Raw genomic sequence first — 21,606 nt, forward strand, 5'->3', positions numbered from 1 at the left:
TTCACCCAGATAATCCATGGTGGTCTCCCTGGCACAAGATCCTTAACCTCATCATATCTGCAAATGCTCAGTGTTCACCCAGATAATCCATGGTGGTCTCCCTGGCACAAGATCCTTAACCTCATCATATCTGCAAATGCTCAGTGTTCACCCAGATAATCCATGGTGGTCTCCCTGGCACAAGATCCTTAACCTCATCATATCTGCAAATGCTCAGTGTTCACCCAGATAATCCATGGTGGTCTCCCTGGCACAAGATCCTTAACCTCATCATATCTGCAAATGCTCAGTGTTCACCCAGATAATCCATGGTGGTCTCCCTGGCACAAGATCCTTAACCTCATCATATCTGCAAATGCTCAGTGTTCACCCAGATAATCCATGGTGGTCTCCCTGGCACAAGATCCTTAACCTCATCATATCTGCAAATGCTCAGTGTTCACCCAGATAATCCATGGTGGTCTCCCTGGCACAAGATCCTTAACCTCATCATATCTGCAAATGCTCAGTGTTCACCCAGATAATCCATGGTGGTCTCCCTGGCACAAGATCCTTAACCTCATCATATCTGCAAATGCTCAGTGTTCACCCAGATAATCCATGGTGGTCTCCCTGGCACAAGATCCTTAACCTCATCATATCTGCAAATGCTCAGTGTTCACCCAGATAATCCATGGTGGTCTCCCTGGCACAAGATCCTTAACCTCATCATATCTGCAAATGCTCAGTGTTCACCCAGATAATCCATGGTGGTCTCCCTGGCACAAGATCCTTAACCTCATCATATCTGCAAATGCTCAGTGTTCACCCAGATAATCCATGGTGGTCTCCCTGGCACAAGATCCTTAACCTCATCATATCTGCAAATGCTCAGTGTTCACCCAGATAATCCATGGTGGTCTCCCTGGCACAAGATCCTTAACCTCATCATATCTGCAAATGCTCAGTGTTCACCCAGATAATCCATGGTGGTCTCCCTGGCACAAGATCCTTAACCTCATCATATCTGCAAATGCTCAGTGTTCACCCAGATAATCCATGGTGGTCTCCCTGGCACAAGATCCTTAACCTCATCATATCTGCAAATGCTCAGTGTTCACCCAGATAATCCATGGTAGTCTCCCTGGCACAAGATCCTTAACCTCATCATATCTGCAAATGCTCAGTGTTCACCCAGATAATCCATGGTAGTCTCCCTGGCACAAGATCCTTAACCTCATCATATCTGCAAATGCTCAGTGTTCACCCAGATAATCCATGGTAGTCTCCCTGGCACAAGATCCTTAACCTCATCATATCTGCAAATGCTCAGTGTTCACCCAGATAATCCATGGTAGTCTCCCTGGCACAAGATCCTTAACCTCATCATATCTGCAAATGCTCAGTGTTCACCCAGATAATCCATGGTAGTCTCCCTGGCACAAGATCCTTAACCTCATCATATCTGCAAATGCTCAGTGTTCACCCAGATAATCCATGGTAGTCTCCCTGGCACAAGATCCTTAACCTCATCATATCTGCAAATGCTCAGTGTTCACCCAGATAATCCATGGTAGTCTCCCTGGCACAAGATCCTTAACCTCATCATATCTGCAAAGGTGATTTTCTAATATGAGGCATCAGTCACAGAGTTCAGTGGTGAGGACATGGCTGTATCTTTTGGGGACCAATTTTTAGCCTGCTGCGTTAACTCCACAGCTGACCCACTTTACTTGTTCATGGCTAAACACTCTTTTTTCACACTTCGCACACCTACTCCTCCTGCACCCAACTGCCTGTGCTGTTTATCTGCAGCATTTATCTTGGACTACGCAGCTCAAGTCTTTCTTCCTCTTTCACGATGTCTTCCTGTGAGTTCTGGCTTCCCTCTTTTCATTGCAAAGTAGTTTGGTTTATATATATATTTTTAATACACTCTGCATCTCTTGCCTCATCTCTCATGAAATGCTGTGCTGTTGTTGAACTTCTGGCGGTGTGGAATAGTGGATAAGAGTCTCTGGAGTCAGACTGTCTGGGTTGAAATCCCAGTTCCCCAGTTAATAGCTCTGTGACTTTGGGTAAGTCACTTAATTACTTCTGCCTAAATTCCATTGTCTGTAATGTGGGGATAATTAGAGTAAATACTTCTCTTCCTTGTGAGAATTACGACAATTAATAAATACAGACTGCCGTGAACACAGCCTCTCATATGATCAGGAACAATAGCTATAAGCCACATGTGGCTGTCAAGCAGTTCAGTGTGACTAGCACACCCGAGGAACTGGATTTTTAAGATGGAAGCAATGCACAATATATTTCTGTTAAACATACTTTCTTGTTTTGGTAAGACTACGTTAACATATATAAACACACTACCAGTCTTGTTGGTGTCAAATAATTTATTCAGTATATATTTTTTCTGCATTCTAACATTATGGTGTTTATTAAATATTTTGTGCAGATGGTGCAGCTTATAGTGATACAAGTACATTATTTTGTTGAAACAAATTCGTAATTAAATTGAAATGTTTAATTTTCTATTTCAATTGCTTTTGGGGTACAAGAAGTTTTTGGTTACATGGATGAATTGTATGGTGGTAAAGTCTGAGATTTCAGTGCCCCTGTCACCCAAGTAGTGTACATGGTACCTAACATGTAGATTTTTATCCCTCAGCCCCCAGAAATGTTTAAGTGATATATAAAATAAAGGTAATTAAATTACTTTTTAGTAAAGAAATATGGACAATTTTTAAATTTGAAGTGAAGGCATACTACTGCTGCCGAGTGAGTAGAGATACAGAAATTAATAGTATGATCAAAGCAGTGGGAACAACAAGAGACTAGGGACTTCATGATGAATCTCATTTGCAATTGAATAAAAAAACTTAAAGAAAATGAAATGGGCAATATTAAGACATTTTCAAGAAATCTGTGGTAGATTTGATGAGAAGCTTTTTCTCAGAGGTCAATAAAGAATTGATGCAAGTAATTGCCTGAAAGCAGAATCTAGTGTTTTGTTAGTCCGTTTTGCATTACTGTAAAGGAATACTTGAGACCACATAACTTATAAAGAAAAGAGGTTTATTTGACTGTGAGTTCTGCAGATGTTAGCATGGCACTAACTAACACTCATTCATGAGGGATCTATCCCCATGTCTCAAACACCTCCCACTAGACCCCACCTTCAACATTGAGGATCACATTTCAGCATGAGATTTGGAGGGACAAAAAATCTAAACTATATCAAATGTTCAGTAAATTAAAAAATTTTAACAGAGTATTAGCCTGTAACTTTGGCCACCTATAAAGTGTCTTGGATTCATGCACTATAGAGAAAGCCAGTTTAAGATGGAGAGATGGCAGAAGGAATTATTGTAGGTACCAAAATTTTGTTAGAAAATTATGAGAAGAGACAAAAATGTGTTTCACAAAAACTTAAAGATGTTTTTCGCCTAACAGTTGCCTATAGACCACATGACCCATGTGAAATTTGAAACATTTCAATTACCTTCCTTTAGCTTTATGTAAATTATACAGTATGATGATTCACTGTCCAATTAATACAGACTTTAAGGTTTATAAAGAAATGTTGTATTTTTTTTTGCCAAAAATAACAATTTGTGGCAGAGATATTTTTGAATGTTTTAAGAACATTCAATTCAAACATTTGAATGTTGCAAAGAATTTCAGATGGATATGAAAAAATTAATTTCTATCACAACAGACACATTTGACCCAGTTCTGTTAGGCCAAATTTTGTATTTATTGGAGTTTTACAAGAGGTTGGTATTTCTTTTATTGCTTCATTCCACTGTATTCTGAAGCTGGACAGAGTATAAGACAGTAGTTAACTTGGCAAAAAGTGTCATAGATACTAGTAGTTAAAATTGTCCAGTCTATAAGTGCAAATCCATGGATCATTGCTGATTTATGGACCTGCTGAAAGAAATGGAAGGACAATGAAGGCAGTGACCTTGCGATCTTTAGCAGCACTCATTGGTGGAGTCCTGGACAAGTTTTACACAGATTTCTGTTGCATAATATTTATTCCAACCAAAGGTGATCTTTTGTTGAAACAAAAAGGGGCACTTGCGCTAGTATTCAGTACTTAAAAAGGGAATATGGACGGGGTGCAGTGGCTCACGCCTGTAATCTCAGCACTTTGGGAAGCTGAAGCAGGTGGATCACCTGAGGTCAGGACTTCGAGACCAGCCTGACCAACATGGAGAAACCCCTTCTCTACTAAAAATACAAAATTAGCCAGGTGTGGTGATGCACGCCTATAATCCCAGCTATTCGGGAGGCTGAGGCAGGAGAATCACTTGGACCAGGGAGGCGGAGGTTGCAGTGAGCTGAGATCATGCCATTGCACTCCAGCCTGGGCAACCAGAGCAAAAAACTGTCTCAAAAAAAGAAAAAAAGGGAATATAGCAGTATAGCTGATGTTTTCTGACTCAGATCACACCACTTTTGAATGAACTAATTTGAAGCTCTCAGGAAAGGACAAGGTGATTTGTCAGCTAGCTAGGCAGATATTAGAATTTATGTTGAAATTGAAGGTTTTCATAATATAAGTCAGTAGTAATGATTAATCAATGTGCAGAAGATTTTAATTATAAATACCGTTGTATACATTGGCTACAAAAACTAGAAAGAATTTGAAGAGCTCTTTGTTGATACTGATAAATTCAGAGTTGTTTTCCAAATTTTGCAAATACTCCTTTGAATCCAGTGTTAATACTGACTTGACACGAGTTAGTGAGCTTACTTAACTTGAACAGATACGGATTTGAAACTAATTTGCTTATACTTCAGAGTCAATAAGTTTTTCTTTCTTTCTTTTTTTTTTTTTGAAACAATGTCTCATTCTGTCACCCAGGCTAGAATGTAGTAGCTAGCCTGGTCATAGTTCACTGCAGTCTTGAACTCTTGGGCTTTGGCAGTTCTCCTGTCCCAGCTTTTCAAGTAGCTAGGACTACAGGCCTGCCTCACCATGCCCAGCTTACTTTAAAATAACAAACATTTTTTGTTTTTTTGGTACATGGTCTCATTCTGTCACCCAGGTTGAATGCAGTGGTGTGATCATGGCACACTGCAGCCTTGACCTTCTGGACTGCAAGCAGTCTTCCTGTGTCAGCCTACTGAGCAGCTGAGACACACCCAACTAATTAAAAAAATATTGTTTTAAAAATGTTTTGTAGAAATGGGGTCTCACTATGTTGCCCAGGGTGGCCTTGAGCTCTTGGCCTCAAGCCATACTTTGGCTTTGGTTTGGCTTCCCAAAGTGCTGGAATTATAGGAAGGAGTCACCACGCCTGGCCAAAATCAGTTCTTTTAAACAAAGGTGAACCAGTTTTGTCAATGTACTCGTGAAAACTAAAGGAAAGTGATTTTTTGGATACTCAATTTAGTTATGAGAAAACTTTTAAGTATATTTGGTGCAAGTTGGGTACATAAATTTACTTTTTCAGTGATCAGTTTAATGAAATCTAAATACAGATCAAGTATTTCTGTTGAAAATTTACATTTGAATTGTGATATACCGTAAGTGTAAAATACAGTCATGTGCTGTATAATGACATGTAGATCAATCAGCAAGGGACCACATACAATGAATGGTAGTCCCATAAGATACCATATTTTCACTGTACCTTTTCTGTTTAGACATACAAATACTTACAATAGTGTGACAGTTGCCTACAGTATTCAGTACAGTAACATGCTGTACAGGTTGCAACCTAGGCACCATAAGACTATGTCATATATCCTAGGTGTGTAGTTGACTCTGCTACCTAGGTTTGTGCGCGTACACTCTGTGATGTTCACGTGATGATACATTTCTCAGAATGTATCCTCATTGTTATGTAACTTATTGACTGCATTGGATTTTGGAGAGTTTAATATGAAAAAGTATGTAAAATATCTGGATAATTTTTTTATTAACATGTGCATAAAACATTCTAGATATATGTGTTAAATAAATGTATTATTAAAATTAATTTTTATCTCTTTCTTTTTACCTTTTTTAATTTGACTGCTGGAAAATTAAAAATTACATAATGGGCTCACATTATATTTCTGTTGGCCAGTGCTGGCCTAAAATGTGAGAAGTATGTAGTGAATGAATGTTGGCATTAATGTTGTTGCTAATATGATGATGATGATGATGATGTAGTAGATGAGTTGTTTCCTTGCCCTCTCACTAAATTATGTAAACTGAAATGTAGGAAATGCATCTTATTCTTATTTTCATTTACTCTATCATGTTGCATAGTACATTAGATATTAATAGATGGTTATTAGCTGATTGATTGCTCCATGATCTGCTTTTAACACTGAAAATTCAGACCTCGCTGTTTTTAAGCCTCAGGATAAAGGTATAGATATCCCTTTAAATGAGCTCGGGCAAGCATGCACACACTTACTCACTGATGATCCCAAACACACACAGTAGCACGTTGTTTAGTACACGTAAAGGGGGGGATTGGTTTAAGCAGTGGCTTTTAATAGTGGATTGTTGCAAGGATAATTGAAGATACTTAAATTTAAAACATTATTTTGTGCTAAACTGCATATGGGTTTTTATATAAATTTATTAATTTCTTTAAAAAACTGCTATGGCATCTTATTTTGGTTGAAACATTTTTTATTTTGGTCGGGGGAGAGGTATTGTGGACATAACACTGTAATTAGAATTAGACAAATTGGTTTCATATTCTGCCAAGTTCTCTAACTAGCTCTATGACCTTGAACAAGGGATTTGTGCTTTCTTCAATTTTCTGATCCGGAAAAATGAGGATAATATCAGCTACTTCACCAGGATGTTGTGAGATATAAATGGGAAAAAACATCTTAAGATTACTTAGCAACTGTAAGGAATTACAGAAATGTAAGATATTATTTTGATAGAAACAATAATAAATACTTTGAATACTGTATAGTGTAAGGTTGAAGAATGTATAAGGCAAACTAGGTCTATAGAAAGGTGATAGCTTAACTATATAACTCAAATCTACAAAATACTGTCACATAGCCCAGATATATCATAAATATTAGGAGAGAATAGCTGGGAAACAGAAGCAGTTGTTAGACATTTAAGTATTATAAGATTAGACCAAAAGGTGCATGTGGTCAGATTAGACTGAATCAGAGACCCCTGCTTTTCAGCTTCCACACTGAAGGTAAGACTCACTTCTGCCTTAGCCTAAGGGCCTGGCCAGATTGGCAATTTAGAGTTTGGTGCTATTGAGACCAAGGTGTGGGTGGTGGTGCCCAATCCCTATTTGGCCAGGAGGTTATTTTTCCACCTAGAGAACTCCACTACCCTTACAAAGCTCTGGTCTTTCTCAGTGGAATCTTGAAAAAATGTTTCCTATCAGTACCACTGAATAGAGATTTTAAAAAGTGTATGGTTGGAAAAGAGTTAAGCCCCCGTTGCTGTTGGCAAAATAAAGCAAAGCAACAAAATTGAAAACAACCTAAAAGCATTAGTCCTGTAGAGGCTCAAACTGCAATCTCAGTATCTCACCAACTGTTCGTTTTATCCCCTTTGTTTCTGTGGTGGAGCTAAGCTATCTAGAATCACACCATGATTGTACAGTCTACAAGGCAGTGACACTGGAAGACAGCTGCAAGCATGAAGGAGGCACAGACTTTTGGACTTTTAATATGTGATTCCCCTATGTCCACCCCAAGTAATTTTGGATGCCTTCTCTGGATGTCAGAACCCTAATACACAGTATAGCACAACCTAACAAATACAGAGATTCAGTAGCCCAGAAAATCGCGTTTTGCTGGGTGAGCCTATCCCCGGGCACCACACCTCAGTGAAATCAACATTCTTTGTGCTAACGTGGAGCTCTCCTTGCCTCCAGTGACTTACAGTTGTTTGTACAAAATTTGATATATCCTCGGGCGCCGAATATGAGTTAGCTTTATTAGTTTAATGATCTGCACCTTTCTGGGTAAATGCTTACAGATTTCTGCATTTACGCTCCTGTATATATGCTTGAATTTTGTCTATTTTTTAGTAATTTTAAGTGACAAAATCACAGTTCTTAACTTGTATGTTTCTTCAGTGATTTACAACGTTTCCTGCCTGGCTGGAACTCTGTAGTGGCAGAGATCTGAAATGCATCAGGGAGTTGACAAGTGACGTTTCTATCATGACATGCACATATTTTAAGAACGGTCTTAACTGGATTAATTATATCCTTGAAAGAAATTGGGTTAAAAAGAACAAGAATATTTTAAAATAGTTAACTCTGTGCTTAACCAACAGCAGTTTTTCAGTAGCAGACTGTTAAATTAATGTACAGTGAAATAGGGAAAGATATAGTCATCGGTATTTATGTATCCTTTTGTTATTCTTATGACCTTTTTAAAGCCATAAACAAAAGGACATTTGTTTTGCCTTCCTGCCTTAGCCAGGACACAAATTATAAAAAGAAATGCACAAGGAAACATTAATAAATCAAGTAAATACTAAAATTTCATAATTCTTCTCTTTTTACTGCAGTTTTTTTTCCTTCCAAATTTAAAGTTTTTCATTAAGCATGGCCTTGCACACTGGACAAAGTGCAGCTCTGTTTTAGAGTACCTGCAAAACATCATTTCCTCTATAAATCACTCGAGTGATTAGAACTGCAAAGCATGGACTTTGCAAAGAAACAGCCTTTAATTGTATGGCCTGTCACTTTGAGAGAGAGTGAGAAAGGGAGGAGAGAGGAACTCTAATTTTATATTTCGTACAGTTTTAATTTTTTAATATGTATAGCTATTTACTGCAAAGAGGTTATTATTTCAGTGTGAAGTTTACTGTTAATTTATTATTAACTTCCCTACACACGTATACAAATCTTTATTAATGTATTTGGAACCCTGAGTTCTAAAAACTTTCAGCTAGTATATTCTAAACTTGAAAGGAGTTATTCACATCAGCCAGTTAGGCAGATCTTTAAAAGGATTTGATAGGGATATTCTTCTTGTATTTCCTGTGTATTTTCCCAGTCCTGATTTCATGCTTATGTGTAGTGATTTATTTTTCCAGGGCACTGTGCCATCCAGTAGAGAAGAGGTCAGTGTGGTAGTATTTCATAGCTTTTCTTTCATCCAAAGCCTTGCCACCTTCTGTCCATGACTCATGCATCTACTGGTGTTCTCTGATAGCAAGAACGTTTTGATTAGCTATACAGGTTACCTGGCTATTATTCTCGTCCTGTCCACATGTGGGTGGATGTGTGTGAAATCTGGAGGTCCTAGCCAATATTGAAACATAATCCTATCTAGGCCAGGAAATGCCTGGCTTCCCAGATACTTCTCAGAGCAATAGGGCAGAGACTAAATTTCTTACTTCCTTCCTGTCCTTCTCCATCCCATAACACCTATGGTTCAAATGGGTATTTGATAGTCATTGTATATATTTTATGTGAAAATATCTCTAGGCCCATCATTATCCATTCTAATAGTATCCATTATAGAGGGATCGATCCTATTAGTGAAGCAAATTGCCATATAAATAATTTATTACAAGTAGACATAGTTTAAATCCATGTTCTACCTACTAACTATTAGACCTGAGCATTACCTCTCAATTCACCTCAGATTCCTCATTTGTAAAATCGAGATGAAAACAGTACCAATGGCATGGGGTTATTGTGAAGAGTTAAAAAGATACTGAATGCAGAGCACTTAGTGCATGCTGGGTGTATACCAAGTGCTGTACAAGTGCTCACTATTCTTCTTAGTACTGCTATCATCATTTGTACTAATAGTAGTCCACATGAAGTTTTTTTTTTTTTTTCCTCTGGTGGATAAAAACTTCAGTATGAGTGGCAAGAATGGGAGGGAGGGAGAGAGTGGAAAATAGAGGTTCAAACAAAAGGAACTTACGTTAAGGAAAAAAAAAAAAGGAAAACCAGTGAGATACTGTATTCCTTGGGCATGCTTGTATTCATGTAGTGATGAACAGGCGGACTCACCCTTGCTGTATCTATATATTTTGTACCGTCCAGCACACACATAGGCTGTTAATAGATGCCTTTGGATTTACAGATGTTCCTTAACTTACAGTGGGGGTCTGTCCCTATAAATCCTTTGTACGTCGAAAATATCGAAAGTACATTTTTGGTTTACAGTATCTTCAACGTATCATGGATTTATCTTAGACTCCATTGTAAGTTGAGAAGTGTACTGAATGTGTATCGTTTTCATACCATCATAGAGTTGAAGAATTGTGGGTGGAACCGTCATAAGTTGGGGACTGCTTGTCCTTTTGAGGCTTTTCCAGCATTTCTGGGACTGTATTTATTGAAGTATCTGTGTGTATGTGTACTGTTTTTCTCTTAATCATTTAATTAGAAATTAATCTTTCTATACCTTACCAACAGTTGCTTCCTTTGTGCCGGCTTGTTTTAAACCCTTTAGTCTCATTTTCCTTATAGAGTTTGCCTAAATTATAGAGAATTATTTTAGTATGTTGAAGTTAGTATTATTACACATGTTGAGTTGTACAAAGATGTGCACTCCTGAGTTCACATTGTGTTTGCATTCTTCCTTGCTCTAATATTATACTAAGGGTTTGCAATAATCATTTGCAATATAAAAGAGACTGAAGATTTGCTAGCCTGCTTCAAAATATCAGGTTTGGAGTGGCTTTTATTGGAGGTAAAAATTAGTCGATTTTATACATGTTCTTGATACTTTTAAGAACAAACCAAATGGTAAAACACAGCCTACTAGAAAAATAGGTACAGTGTATATATAATTCCCTGAAAAAAAAATTAAGGTCACAAACACCAAAAACTCTGTCGTGTTAATACTAGTCCAAAACTGAAAAAACACGTTTGTACCATTTTTAAAAAGCTATCACATTGGGGAACATTTTTTTAAATTAATCTTTTAGGATATTTCTTCCCTGTTTGATATTTTTTATATGTAAATCTTTTTCTTTTTTTTTTTTCTTACCAAACTAACCATGGACATAACATAATATTGCAATCTATTGAAACTATGTATGTTTTGGGGGAGATAATTCTGTGCCATGGTAGACCAGTATATAGGATGATTGAAAGCCTCTGGCCTCTTTCTGAAAGGTTGATACCTGTGTTAGCCTTACACTCATCACCCAATACTAGAGAAGGTATTGTGTCTGGCACAGAGCAGCTCTCTTTTCTTGATGTGTTTGAGGTGTATGTGCAACCACTGAGCACCTGTTTGCAAGGCTATTGCCCTTGAAAGGAGGGAAGGGGTGGCTATGTAAAGAGTATCTTAGCTGCTGGACATAAGCAATTCTTCATTATTCAGAGGTTATTGATCATGTTGCTGGATTGCAGTGCTTCTCTGTACCAGGAGGTAAAGCAAAGGAAGTGAAAGTTGTTTCTTTGATGACAGCAGCTTTTATGGGGAAATATTTTTCACCTTTAAAGACTATAGGAGATGGGAGTTATTTCTATGTTTTAAATATTGATGGTATCCTCATTTCCTCTCTACTAATCAGTTAATTATTGCTCTATCGATAATTATTGGCTCTATTCTTGTTCTTCACTTTGGTAATTCCATTTGTCTGTTTTACCTGGTTCTCAATTGTGGTCATTAGTGCAGCCTCTTCATTTTAGATATTTACTCAGTATTTTTTAGTGCAAAATTCTGAGGTCTGGGAGTCCAGGGACCTGGTTTTCATTTTTATTTTTTGGTTGCAGGTTCTGCTACTTCATAACTGTGACTGTATAATAAATATTTACCTGCTTTGAATCCCAATTTCCTGATCTGTAAAATGAGAGGGTTGGATTAATTAATCCCCACAGTCTTTTGAATTTTGTGAGTCTCACAGAGATTTTGTCCAATGATTTGTGTTACAAACATAACCTAGGTATAAATACTTTTATATTATATTCTGTCTCTGTATTCTTCACAGCAGTGGTTAAATCATTGGAAGCTTTCAGTCTCATTCAAAACAGCATCATTTGTTAATCATTGAAGCGTTCATGTATTGCTTATTGGAGGTACAGATTACCTTGACATTGTAATTCCAATTAGCTGGGAAGATGTTTTAGGAGTAATTAGACAACATAGAGTTAAAGAACATAAAAAGGCAGTGCAAACGAGTGCTTTCTCTTCTTGCAGAAGGGGATATTCTATTTCCTGATGCTTGAGATGATCTAAACAAAGAGATTCATTTTATTAGTGGTTTGGTTTCTTTAGCCCAGTACCATGACCTTATCCTGTTCAAAGAAGCTGCCATAGGGTGCTTAAGTAGAAACATACAGTATGATTTAGCATGCAGTTCAGAGGGGCCAGGTTCTCACATTGCATATAAGAAAGTTCCCTTTTCATTTGTCTGTCTGGGCTATTCATTCATCTGTATTAGAAGAGAAGAGAAAAATACTAGTCTTTCTGTGTTGCAGGAGGATGGCTTGCCCTTATACATAATGTGTTTGGATGGGGTGTGTAGGGTGTGTGTGTGTGGATGTGAGATCAGTCTTTTTTCAGCCACCTGTGGTCATTGAGAGAAGGGGGAAACTTTCTGTGTTTCTCTCAGCTTTCCATAGTTGTGAAATTTTAGGTAGTTGTCATACTGTAGTCAAAACATGATTCTGTGAATTTTGGAATTGCTCTTTAATTTTTACGTAACTCTGTCTGGAACATTTCTGAGTACTCCATGAAAAGTGAGGGCCCATCCCCTTGGAAGAACAGGAGAGGCATCGGGAACACTGAAACCTGGCCCCTTGGGACCCTGGTGCCCTGCCCTTTGGCCCCAAAGCCGGACTTACAACCACCAGCAATCTAAATCCACCTCCAAACAACACTGAACCACTGCATGGGCAGTGCAAGTGCCCCCAGAACCCAGACCTGGAAATTCTCAGGTGCTGTGTCCTTTCTCCCTCCTCTGAGCTCTGGAGTGTTCTACAATTACATGACTTCTCTGCGCTTGGGTCACCTGATTAAAACTGGAAGCACTGTTGCATCATAAAACGCCCTGTAATGGAAAATGACTGAATCAATTTGGTTTGAAAATGCATCTTTTATGGTCTTTTATTATTTTGTTGGGTTTTGACATGTTTTGGTACCAGGTAGAGGAGTGGAAGGAAGGAGATTATTTTCTACTTCAAAACGATGGATGGCTAGGATTCTAGTCCTGGCTTGGTCTGTAACTAGTGTGGTATTAGAAAAGTTGGCTAACCCCCGCTGTGCCTCAGTTACCTGAGAGGCCAAATATCTGCCTGCCTTCCTAGCTTTGTTCTTGTGAGAGTAGGACGGTGGCTCACACCTGTAATCCCAGCACTTTGAGAGGCCGAGGCAGGTGGATCACCTGAGGTCAGGGGTTTGAGAACAGCCTGGCCAACATGGTGAAACCTGTCTCTACTAAAAATACAAAAAATTAGCTGAGTGTGGTGGTGGGCGCTTGTAATCTCAGTTACTCAGGAGGCTGAGACAGGAGAATCACTTGAACCCGGGAGGTGGAGGTCACAGTGAGCCGAAATTGTGCTATTGTACTCTAGCCTGGGCAACAAGAGCGAAATTCTGTCTCAAAAAAAAAAAAGAGAAAAAAAAAAAGGAAAATATTTCTGTGTCTTGAAAATGTTAAAGCCACGGTGATTGCTCAAAATAGTGTGGTATTTAATATAAAATAGATACCCTTCATAGCCCATTTGTGAAATTAAACTTAAAAGGGTCACATTGGGACATTATTTTTACAATTAAAAAGTTTTCTGTAACAAGGATTGAACCTAGGCAGGACTTTATACCGGATTAATTGTGTTCATACTGAGTGAGTTACAGATTTAGTCTATTTGTTCCTTGGTTTCAGAGGAGTCAAGCGTCAGAACTTAATGGTAGTTGTAGGTTCTCATTTGCTATGACATTTCAGTCATTAGTCTGATTGGAGCATTCTTTATCAGCCCTGTGCTTCAAGAGGAGGCGGAAACCACCATCCTGTTGGCTTGGCGGACGTCTGCCTGCTCAGATACTGCGTCTCTCCTCGAGTCCCCAGGGCCTGGGGAAAGGACGAGGGGGCAGCCAGCTGGGCCCCTGGGCTGGGGACCAGGAGCCCTCGCTCGGCTCGTTTCCCACTCATTGTGCGGCCCAGGCCCTATCACTCGAGAGGCCTGGCAAGGAAGCGAGGAGGAAGCCGGTGCCACTACTGGTTCAGAATGTTCCAGTGTGGTTGGAAAGTCTGAGAAGCAGCCTGGGTGAGAAGAACAAGACCTTATTGACAGGGTTCAGTCCTGGTCAGGTCTGTTTCACATCAGCTCTCTAAATAATCACAGCTCTTCCCACCTCAGGGATCTCCAGCACGTTTACTTCTGGCTTTTTTTTTTTTTTTTTTTTAAACATTTAATGTAGCTATGGTAGAACACAAAGCATTCGAACTTTTTATTCCAAGAGAATGATTAAAAGTGTAGTGTTGCCTGCTTCAAAACAAGAATAGCGAAACAAAGCCCAAACTTCGTACTTTACGTGGCTTTCCAACCTACTGCCAAATTGTTATTCTTATTGCAAATATTTTTCTATTAAGCTGTTTTCTCATTGATTGATTTATAGGGATATTGATTATCCTAAATAACATTTTCAATGGTTATGTAGCCCAACTTGGCTTGTCATGGTCTGAATTGGTCAGTGTCATTATCTAACTTAAATAATGGTCAGTGTCATTATCTCACATATATTTTAGATATGTAAAAACCATAAGAATTGTAAGAATGGGATTAAAAAAGAATATACCAAACATTTTCTCTTCTCCACGTGAATCTACAAACTGAAATATTTACCTCAAGAAGTCAGAAGAAAATCTGCTGGAGATTTTTGGCCTGGCATGGTGGCTCACGCCTGAATCCCAGCCTTTGGGAGGCCAAGGCAGGCAGATCACATGAGGTCTGGAGTTCCAGATCAGCCTGCCAACATGGTGAAAACCCGTCTCTACTACAAATACGAACATTAGCTGGGGATGGTGCCACTCACCTGTAATCCCAGCTATTCAGGAGGCTGAGGCACAAGAATCGCTTGAACCCGGAGGCAGAGGTTGCAGTGAGCCGAGCTAACACCACTGCACTCCGGCCTGGGTGAAAGAGCGAGATTCCATCTTAAAAAAGAAGAAGAAAAAGAAGAAGAAGAAAATCTGCTCCAGGTTTTAATGAACCACAGAATGTGTTCCTTGTATGCTTCGCCTTGTCATTCTGCCTGAATTTATGCATGACTTCTGCGTTAATGTAGTAAACACTCGCTTGGCAGTCCTTTCATTTTCAGGACCCATAGGGTATCTCCAATTCCAGCTTTTGGTCAAGTAATAAGAAAAAGGGTTTTTTTTTTTTTTTTTTTTTTTTTTTCCTGGAATATTTGGTAGGAGCTTTTGAAGCTCAAAGGGATATTTAAAGCCTATTCAAGTTGAAGAAACTGAAGAAAACCCAACCATCCCCAACCACTTTTGAGGACACGAATTTCCAGTGGTTAGAGCTTCTCATTTTTATCTTTTAGTCTGAATGAGATGGATGGGGACCCTCTCGTTGGGCAGAAAGCAGAGGAGCAATTGTGGGATTGACTGCAAAATGTCTAACCAGTTTAAGAGGCTGGTGACTTTTTATAGCACCTCCAGAATGGTGATTTTTGAACTTTCGACCTATTAAATAGTTTAATTATATGTTTCTCATGCTTTCTGTCTGAAAGTGGCTCACGAAATATAGTAGGTCAAATGAAGACCCTTACCAGAAATTTTAAAAATAATTATTAAGAACCAGTTGAGAATCTCTGTATTTTGTTGGATACCTTCATTTTAAGGCAGGAATTAGCTATCTGATTTAAGATTAATAAAAAGGAAATGCTTATGATTTTACAAAAAAGAGAATATCTTCTTTTTTTAAGAGTTCATATGTGTGTGTGCATAGTAATACAAATCTGATCCCCATCCCTGCTCCCTGCCACCTTAAAACCCTTTCAAGCCTTCAGTGAAAAGGCCAGCTGTCCAAAGGTACTTGCCTTCCTCCATGTCCCCTGGCCTTCTTTATTCTGCCATGGAGTCTTTTCCTCCTCACACTAACCCTTCCATGTCCCCAACCCACATAGCTCCCATCTTATCCATTCCCCAGTGGTTCTTTTTCTCTTTACCACTGGAGACAGGGTCTCCTTCTGCTACCCAGGCTGGAGTGCAGTTTTGCAATCATGGCTTACTTCAGCCTCAAACTCCCAGGTTCAAATGATCCTCCCACCTCAGCCTCCCAAGTAGCTGGTACCACAGGCATGAGCCACCATGCCTGGCTAATTTTTAAAGATGTTTTAGACTGGGCATGGTGGCTCACACCTGTAATTCAGCAATTTGGGAGGCCAAGGTAGGAAGAACACTTGTGTCCAGGAGTTTGACACCAGCCTGGGCAACATAGTGAGACCCCGTCTCCACCAATTTTTTGTTTTGTTTTGTTTTAATAGTGGTAGGGTCTCACTGTGTTGCTCAGGCTAGTCTCCAACTCTTGAGTGCAAGTGATCCTCCTGCCTTGACCTCCCAAAGTACTGGGATTACAGGTGTGAGCCACTGTGCCTGGCCCCCGATGATCTTTTTTAACAACCCCCCAGAATTACTAAGATTTCTTTATGTTGCTATGATACCAAGGCATTCTGCCCCCATATTTTGCATGTTTCACACAACTAGTAAGTGGCAAAACCTAAACCCAAATCCATCTGATTCTGGAACTTCATGCTGTCTGTTGATGCTTATCACTTTCCTGGATTTCATTTTCATCCTCTGTCTTCTGTGGAGCTCAAATGAATACTGTTTGTGAAAATGCTTTGTGTACAGTGGAACACCATGTGGTATTTATCGACATCATAGGTAGCCTTTTAAATGCTTTTCTCAAAACTCTTCGTCTCGACCACCTTTCTATACCACTATAAGACTGACGTTTTGCAATTTTTCCTTTCTTCCCAGGATGGTTCCTACCTGGCTGAGTTCCTGCTGGAGAAAGGCTATGAGGTGGGTGACTCAATGGGAAGCAGGCGCAGGCTGGAGGGATTGCTCGCATGCGGTGGCCACATGCTTCCTCTGCTGCCGTCCTCCTGAGTGTGTTTTCCACTGAAACGCAGATAACAAATCAGAATCCAGGGAAGAATGTGTCTTTGGGCTTGTGAGCCTGCCAACCCATTGTGCTGTTTATCTGCTGGTGAGCACTGGTGGCTCCCCTGCACTCACAGTGCTCAGCTGTGGTGCACACTTCCCACATTCTCCGATAACGCAGCAGCCTGTGCAAGCTGAAGCTGTAACATTATTCGGGTTAATTTATGATGTAATGTGTTTCATAAGAAAGTCTTACTCACAGTGAAGTCACTTAATTCAGAAATTACAGAGAGCAATAAAAACCAAGCTGATCGTTGGCAAACGAATGAAAAATTTATACCTGGAGGTTTTCCTTTCTAAAAGGCAACCATATATTTTATGGAGCTGAAACTTTTAGGTTTGCTGCTTTTGTCGTTGTCTTCACCATTTCTCTTTACTTTAAAAGAAACAATAGTTTTATATATTAATTTTGATGTGCTAAGTATGTACAACTTAATTTTTTAAAGAACGTTTTTCAGATATGTACATGTATATAAATTCATGCTATAACAGAAAAAAAAAAAAACCTTTACGGTGGCCCATATGCTCTGATCTGCTTTATGAATGTTTACATTAATAATTTAGGATTGTCTGTTTATTCTAATTGTTGGTACATTGTTTTAAAAATGTGTAATTTGGGCAAATGGAAACACAACAGGAAAGAATTTGGCATCTAAATGCCAACATTATTTGAAGAAAAAAAGTTAATTTCTTTTAACTCATAATCTGAGAGCCTTGACTTTTAGACTTGGAGAAGTAACAGTAGATGTGTTTAGCACCTTCTGTACCCTTTTCTAATAGCTAATGCTACATTTTGTAATTATATCAAAATAAAACAAATGGAATTATGAAATGCATGTGTATACATATGTCCATATGCATAAGTTGCTATAATAATCGAGAAAGAAATACAAATTCTACAGAGCAGAGACTTTTAGACTAGGTTATGTGTAGTGCAAAGTGTTGGTTTTAGAGAAAGACCTATATTTATTCAGGCTAGATTAACCTAAGGCCTGAATATCTATTAAAAGGAATAGCTTGGCAGAGGGATGCCCATACTGTGTTTCAGATGTTTGGGACCAGCTGAGAGATGTTTGGTGGCTAGAGAGGAATTATTGATGTTGTTGTGTATTGAGTGAACCTAGGAAAGGAGCTAGCTGGAGCAGAAATTGCTGCACTTGCGAAGAGTGTAATTTGGGCAAATGGAAACACAACGGGAAAGAATTTTGAGTGAGGTGGCATGTCAGAAGTGATGCTCAAAACCACATGAGTGTTGGGATCCGCTCTTCCGGGGACAAGGTGGGCTGAGACTGGAGGTGAGGGTGGTGTTAACAGGCAGCGCCTGTGTCTAGTCCAGAAGAGTAGGGAGCACGGCTGTGCACTGCAGTGATGGTAGACCCAGTGACAGTGACAGAGCGAGTTTGGATGTGTAGATGGTAACCATTCTCAAGCATGTGCTACTGTTAGTGTTACTCGAAAAGGCACAGAAGCAGATCTCTGTTTAGGTGTCCTTTGTTAAGGAACTAGCAGACTTCAGAAGACAAGAAGGATGAGAGATTTGCAAATAGATGTAACAAGAGTCTAGGACTGCCTGATAAGCTGCAGATGTTTTTGCGGTATTTGAAATCGTAAGAGCAGATTTTATTCTGATACAAAAAGACAATAGAAGGCCCACTTGGCAAATCATAGTTATGGGAGGAATTTATCACCGAAACAATGGTTGAGAGAGAAAACAGGTTTAGGAGAGAGAGATCCGTAAACTCATGGAAGGAAACATGGTTGACACTATAGCGGGAAAGTACACAGCCACAAAGCATAATCAGAAATTAATTCTCTTCCTAGTCCGGGGAAATGTGACCTGTCTGCATATTGTGGGACTGTAAGTGTGTTTATCCGTACTGTATTCAATTTTAATAGGCTGCTGTCCTCAATTTTAAGAGTTTGGTGTAATTGGAGAATAAACTTTAAGAGGAATCTGATGGTGGCACAGGCTTTATGTTTTTATGCTTACGTCAAAGTAAATGTTAGAGTAATTTTTCAAATTGGCTGCATTGGAAAATTTCCTGATTTATCAGCGGCATCCCTGATTTTTGAAGGCCACGAGTAAAAGAATAGGATTAGTAGATTGCATGAATTAGGATGAGAGAGGGATGTATTTTATTACATGTGAACTTGGGGTGGGGGGCAGTGGTCGTGGTCAACAGCAACAATTTTGGATGCTTAGAGACGTCAGGCTCTCCAGCTTTAGTGTGCATCAGAATCAGGCCCTGTTAAGACACAGGAGGCTGGTTCGGGGCTCTGGGAACTGTTCTTTCTAACATGACCCCAGTCAGTGTGACATCGCTTGCCTGGGTACTACAGACAGAGAAACCATCACAACTAAAGGTTTAGATGAGATCAGGTGATGGATTGAATCATATGATGAAGTTGAACAAGGTACCCTAAGACGTTTTAGATCCATGAGGCCTTGCTTCTCTGGGTTACGTATTGTGTTGAATCTAGCCTTTGTGTGAGGTATATTCCAAAGGTCAGAACAGCTGGAAACAACCTTCTTAGGGACGGCAGAGGACAAACCAGGAACAGATCAGCCCTGTGAAGAAGAGGCGTGATGCTGAGGCTGAGTTGTTCTTTCTAGAAAAGCAAGGCACACTGGTTGGTTAGCAGTGGTAAGGCCAATTGTGCATTTTGAAACTGGGAAGCATGGGCAATGTGGAGAGGCCACAGCCACCTGGAGGGGAGTGTGCAGGAGGGCAGGGCTAGGTTGGTGGAGTCGTGATGATGGGTGGTGTAGGCAAAAACAAACCCTGTGTATGGAATTCATGTAGCGCAGTTAGACGTACTCCTTTACTTTTTCTCCCATCAGAAAAGCAAAATGAAAGCACAAATAACTTAGCTAGCCTTAAAGCAAAAATAGGCATTTGCGGATGACTTGAAAAGCAATAGCGTATACTAACAGATTGATTAGTTATGGTTAATCACTTTGTATCACCTCACGCACATTTAGATTCCTGAAGCCGTGGGGCCTCGCCATCAAATGGGGCCACTGAAATCCACATCTCTGAATGAACCGTTTGAAGTGAAAAAGTGAAGGGTTACTTCTCACTGAGAAAAGCCTTAATTTAGAAGTTTAAAATGACAGGTTTAAATGTTGTTGCTTGAATTTTGCTCAGGATTAAATGGTAAGGAGAGCATAAGGAGAATGGATGTAACACTCATTCATTCTTTATTACTTATAGGTGTCATCTCATAATGAGGAAACCCAAAAATTGTTGGGTTTTATGGACAATCACTCTTTGATACTTTATACACTTAATTCTACACATCGCTGAAGTGCAGAGGATCATTCTCCTTTATTCCTGTTGTCAGTACAGAGCCAGCGGGGTGGACAAGGTGGTTAGCTCGCTGTGGCAAAGGAGCCTCAGGCTGGGCACTGGACGCCTGTGTCTCACTCTTCCTCTGCCACTTGCAGGCTCCGTGACCCTGTGCAAGTCACTCGACCCCTCTGAAACTTAGTTGCCTTTTCTGTAAATGGGGTGATAAGCACACCTATCTCCAGAGGTGGTTGCGGAGATTAGGTAAGACAGTACGTGGAAAATGCTTAGCCCAGTGGAGTTCTGTGGGACTCATGGGCTTATTGATACGGAGCTGGCAGAGTGACATGCGGTCTAATGTGGGCAAGCCAGTGGACACGGATCTTTAATCGGCTCTTTAGTTGGATTCGTTAATCAGCATTCCTGAGTAGCAGGCATGCTCTGTTGCCTAGGATGCTGGAGCTGTTTGCATTTCTTCCTGTCATAAGGGAAAACGGAGGATTGACAGAAATGAAGCTTTTTATGAAAGCGCGTTCTAGTTCCAAGTGTGTTTCCAGCACCACTGTTAGCAGATAAACCAACAACACACTTTTGTACCCATTTTGCAGTAAGTACAGAGGAAAACCAGAGAAGTAAAGACAATGTTGAACCCTTTAAAAGCTAAAATCTGGGACTATATGACAAATCTGTATTGAATAACGTAGTAACAGCTACAACACAATGTATCAGAATTTAAAATAAATAATAGGTAAATTGTGACATGAAGGATCAGCACAGAAAAGAAAAGGATGTAGGGATAGTCCGATTGTTATCTCTGGGAGATTTTTTGTTAGAACATGGAGTTGCTATACTTTCTTAATCTATGAGAATCCTTCAACTATTTTTCCTCTGGGTTGTTATCCCAGAAGCCTTTATACTTTGATTAGAAAAAAGGTGAAGCTTTTATGGATTTCATTTTGAAACTATACTGAGTGTTGGTAGGGTTGACCGAGTCTATGTTCTTTAACATTGCCGCTTACTAGCTGTGTTATCTCAGGCAATGTCCTCATTCATGGAATGGGACCAGTATTATTATAGTAAGGTTGTTGTGATGATTAAGTCATTTAATACATACAGAGAACAGTGTCTAGTACATGATCATTGCTGTGTAAGTGTTAACTATTGATATTACTTAAATAATCTGTACTTTTCAAAAGGTGAGTGACATTAACCATCCCTGGGAGTCATCCTTGCCTCCAA

At 39.5% G+C, this 21,606-nt stretch overlaps 1 protein-coding gene across 9 annotated transcripts in view; it reads left to right on the top strand.

The window, feature by feature from the left end:
• Positions 1-21,606, top strand: part of GMDS (GDP-mannose 4,6-dehydratase) — a 632,819-nt gene that overhangs the window by 104,456 nt on the left and 506,757 nt on the right. For 8 of the 9 annotated variants that reach the window (XM_045389917.2, XM_045389918.2, XM_074038942.1 and 5 more), the window contains exon 2: positions 16,892-16,936. The exons of the other annotated variant lie outside the window; for it this stretch is intronic. In XM_045389917.2, the coding sequence (XP_045245852.1) occupies positions 16,892-16,936 (45 nt within the window). The remainder of the gene's footprint in view (positions 1-16,891; positions 16,937-21,606) is intronic. 9 annotated transcript variants of the gene reach the window in all.

Source organism: Macaca fascicularis, chromosome 4 (genome assembly GCF_037993035.2).
Source record: "Macaca fascicularis isolate 582-1 chromosome 4, T2T-MFA8v1.1".
Lineage (NCBI taxonomy): Eukaryota > Metazoa > Chordata > Mammalia > Primates > Cercopithecidae > Macaca > Macaca fascicularis.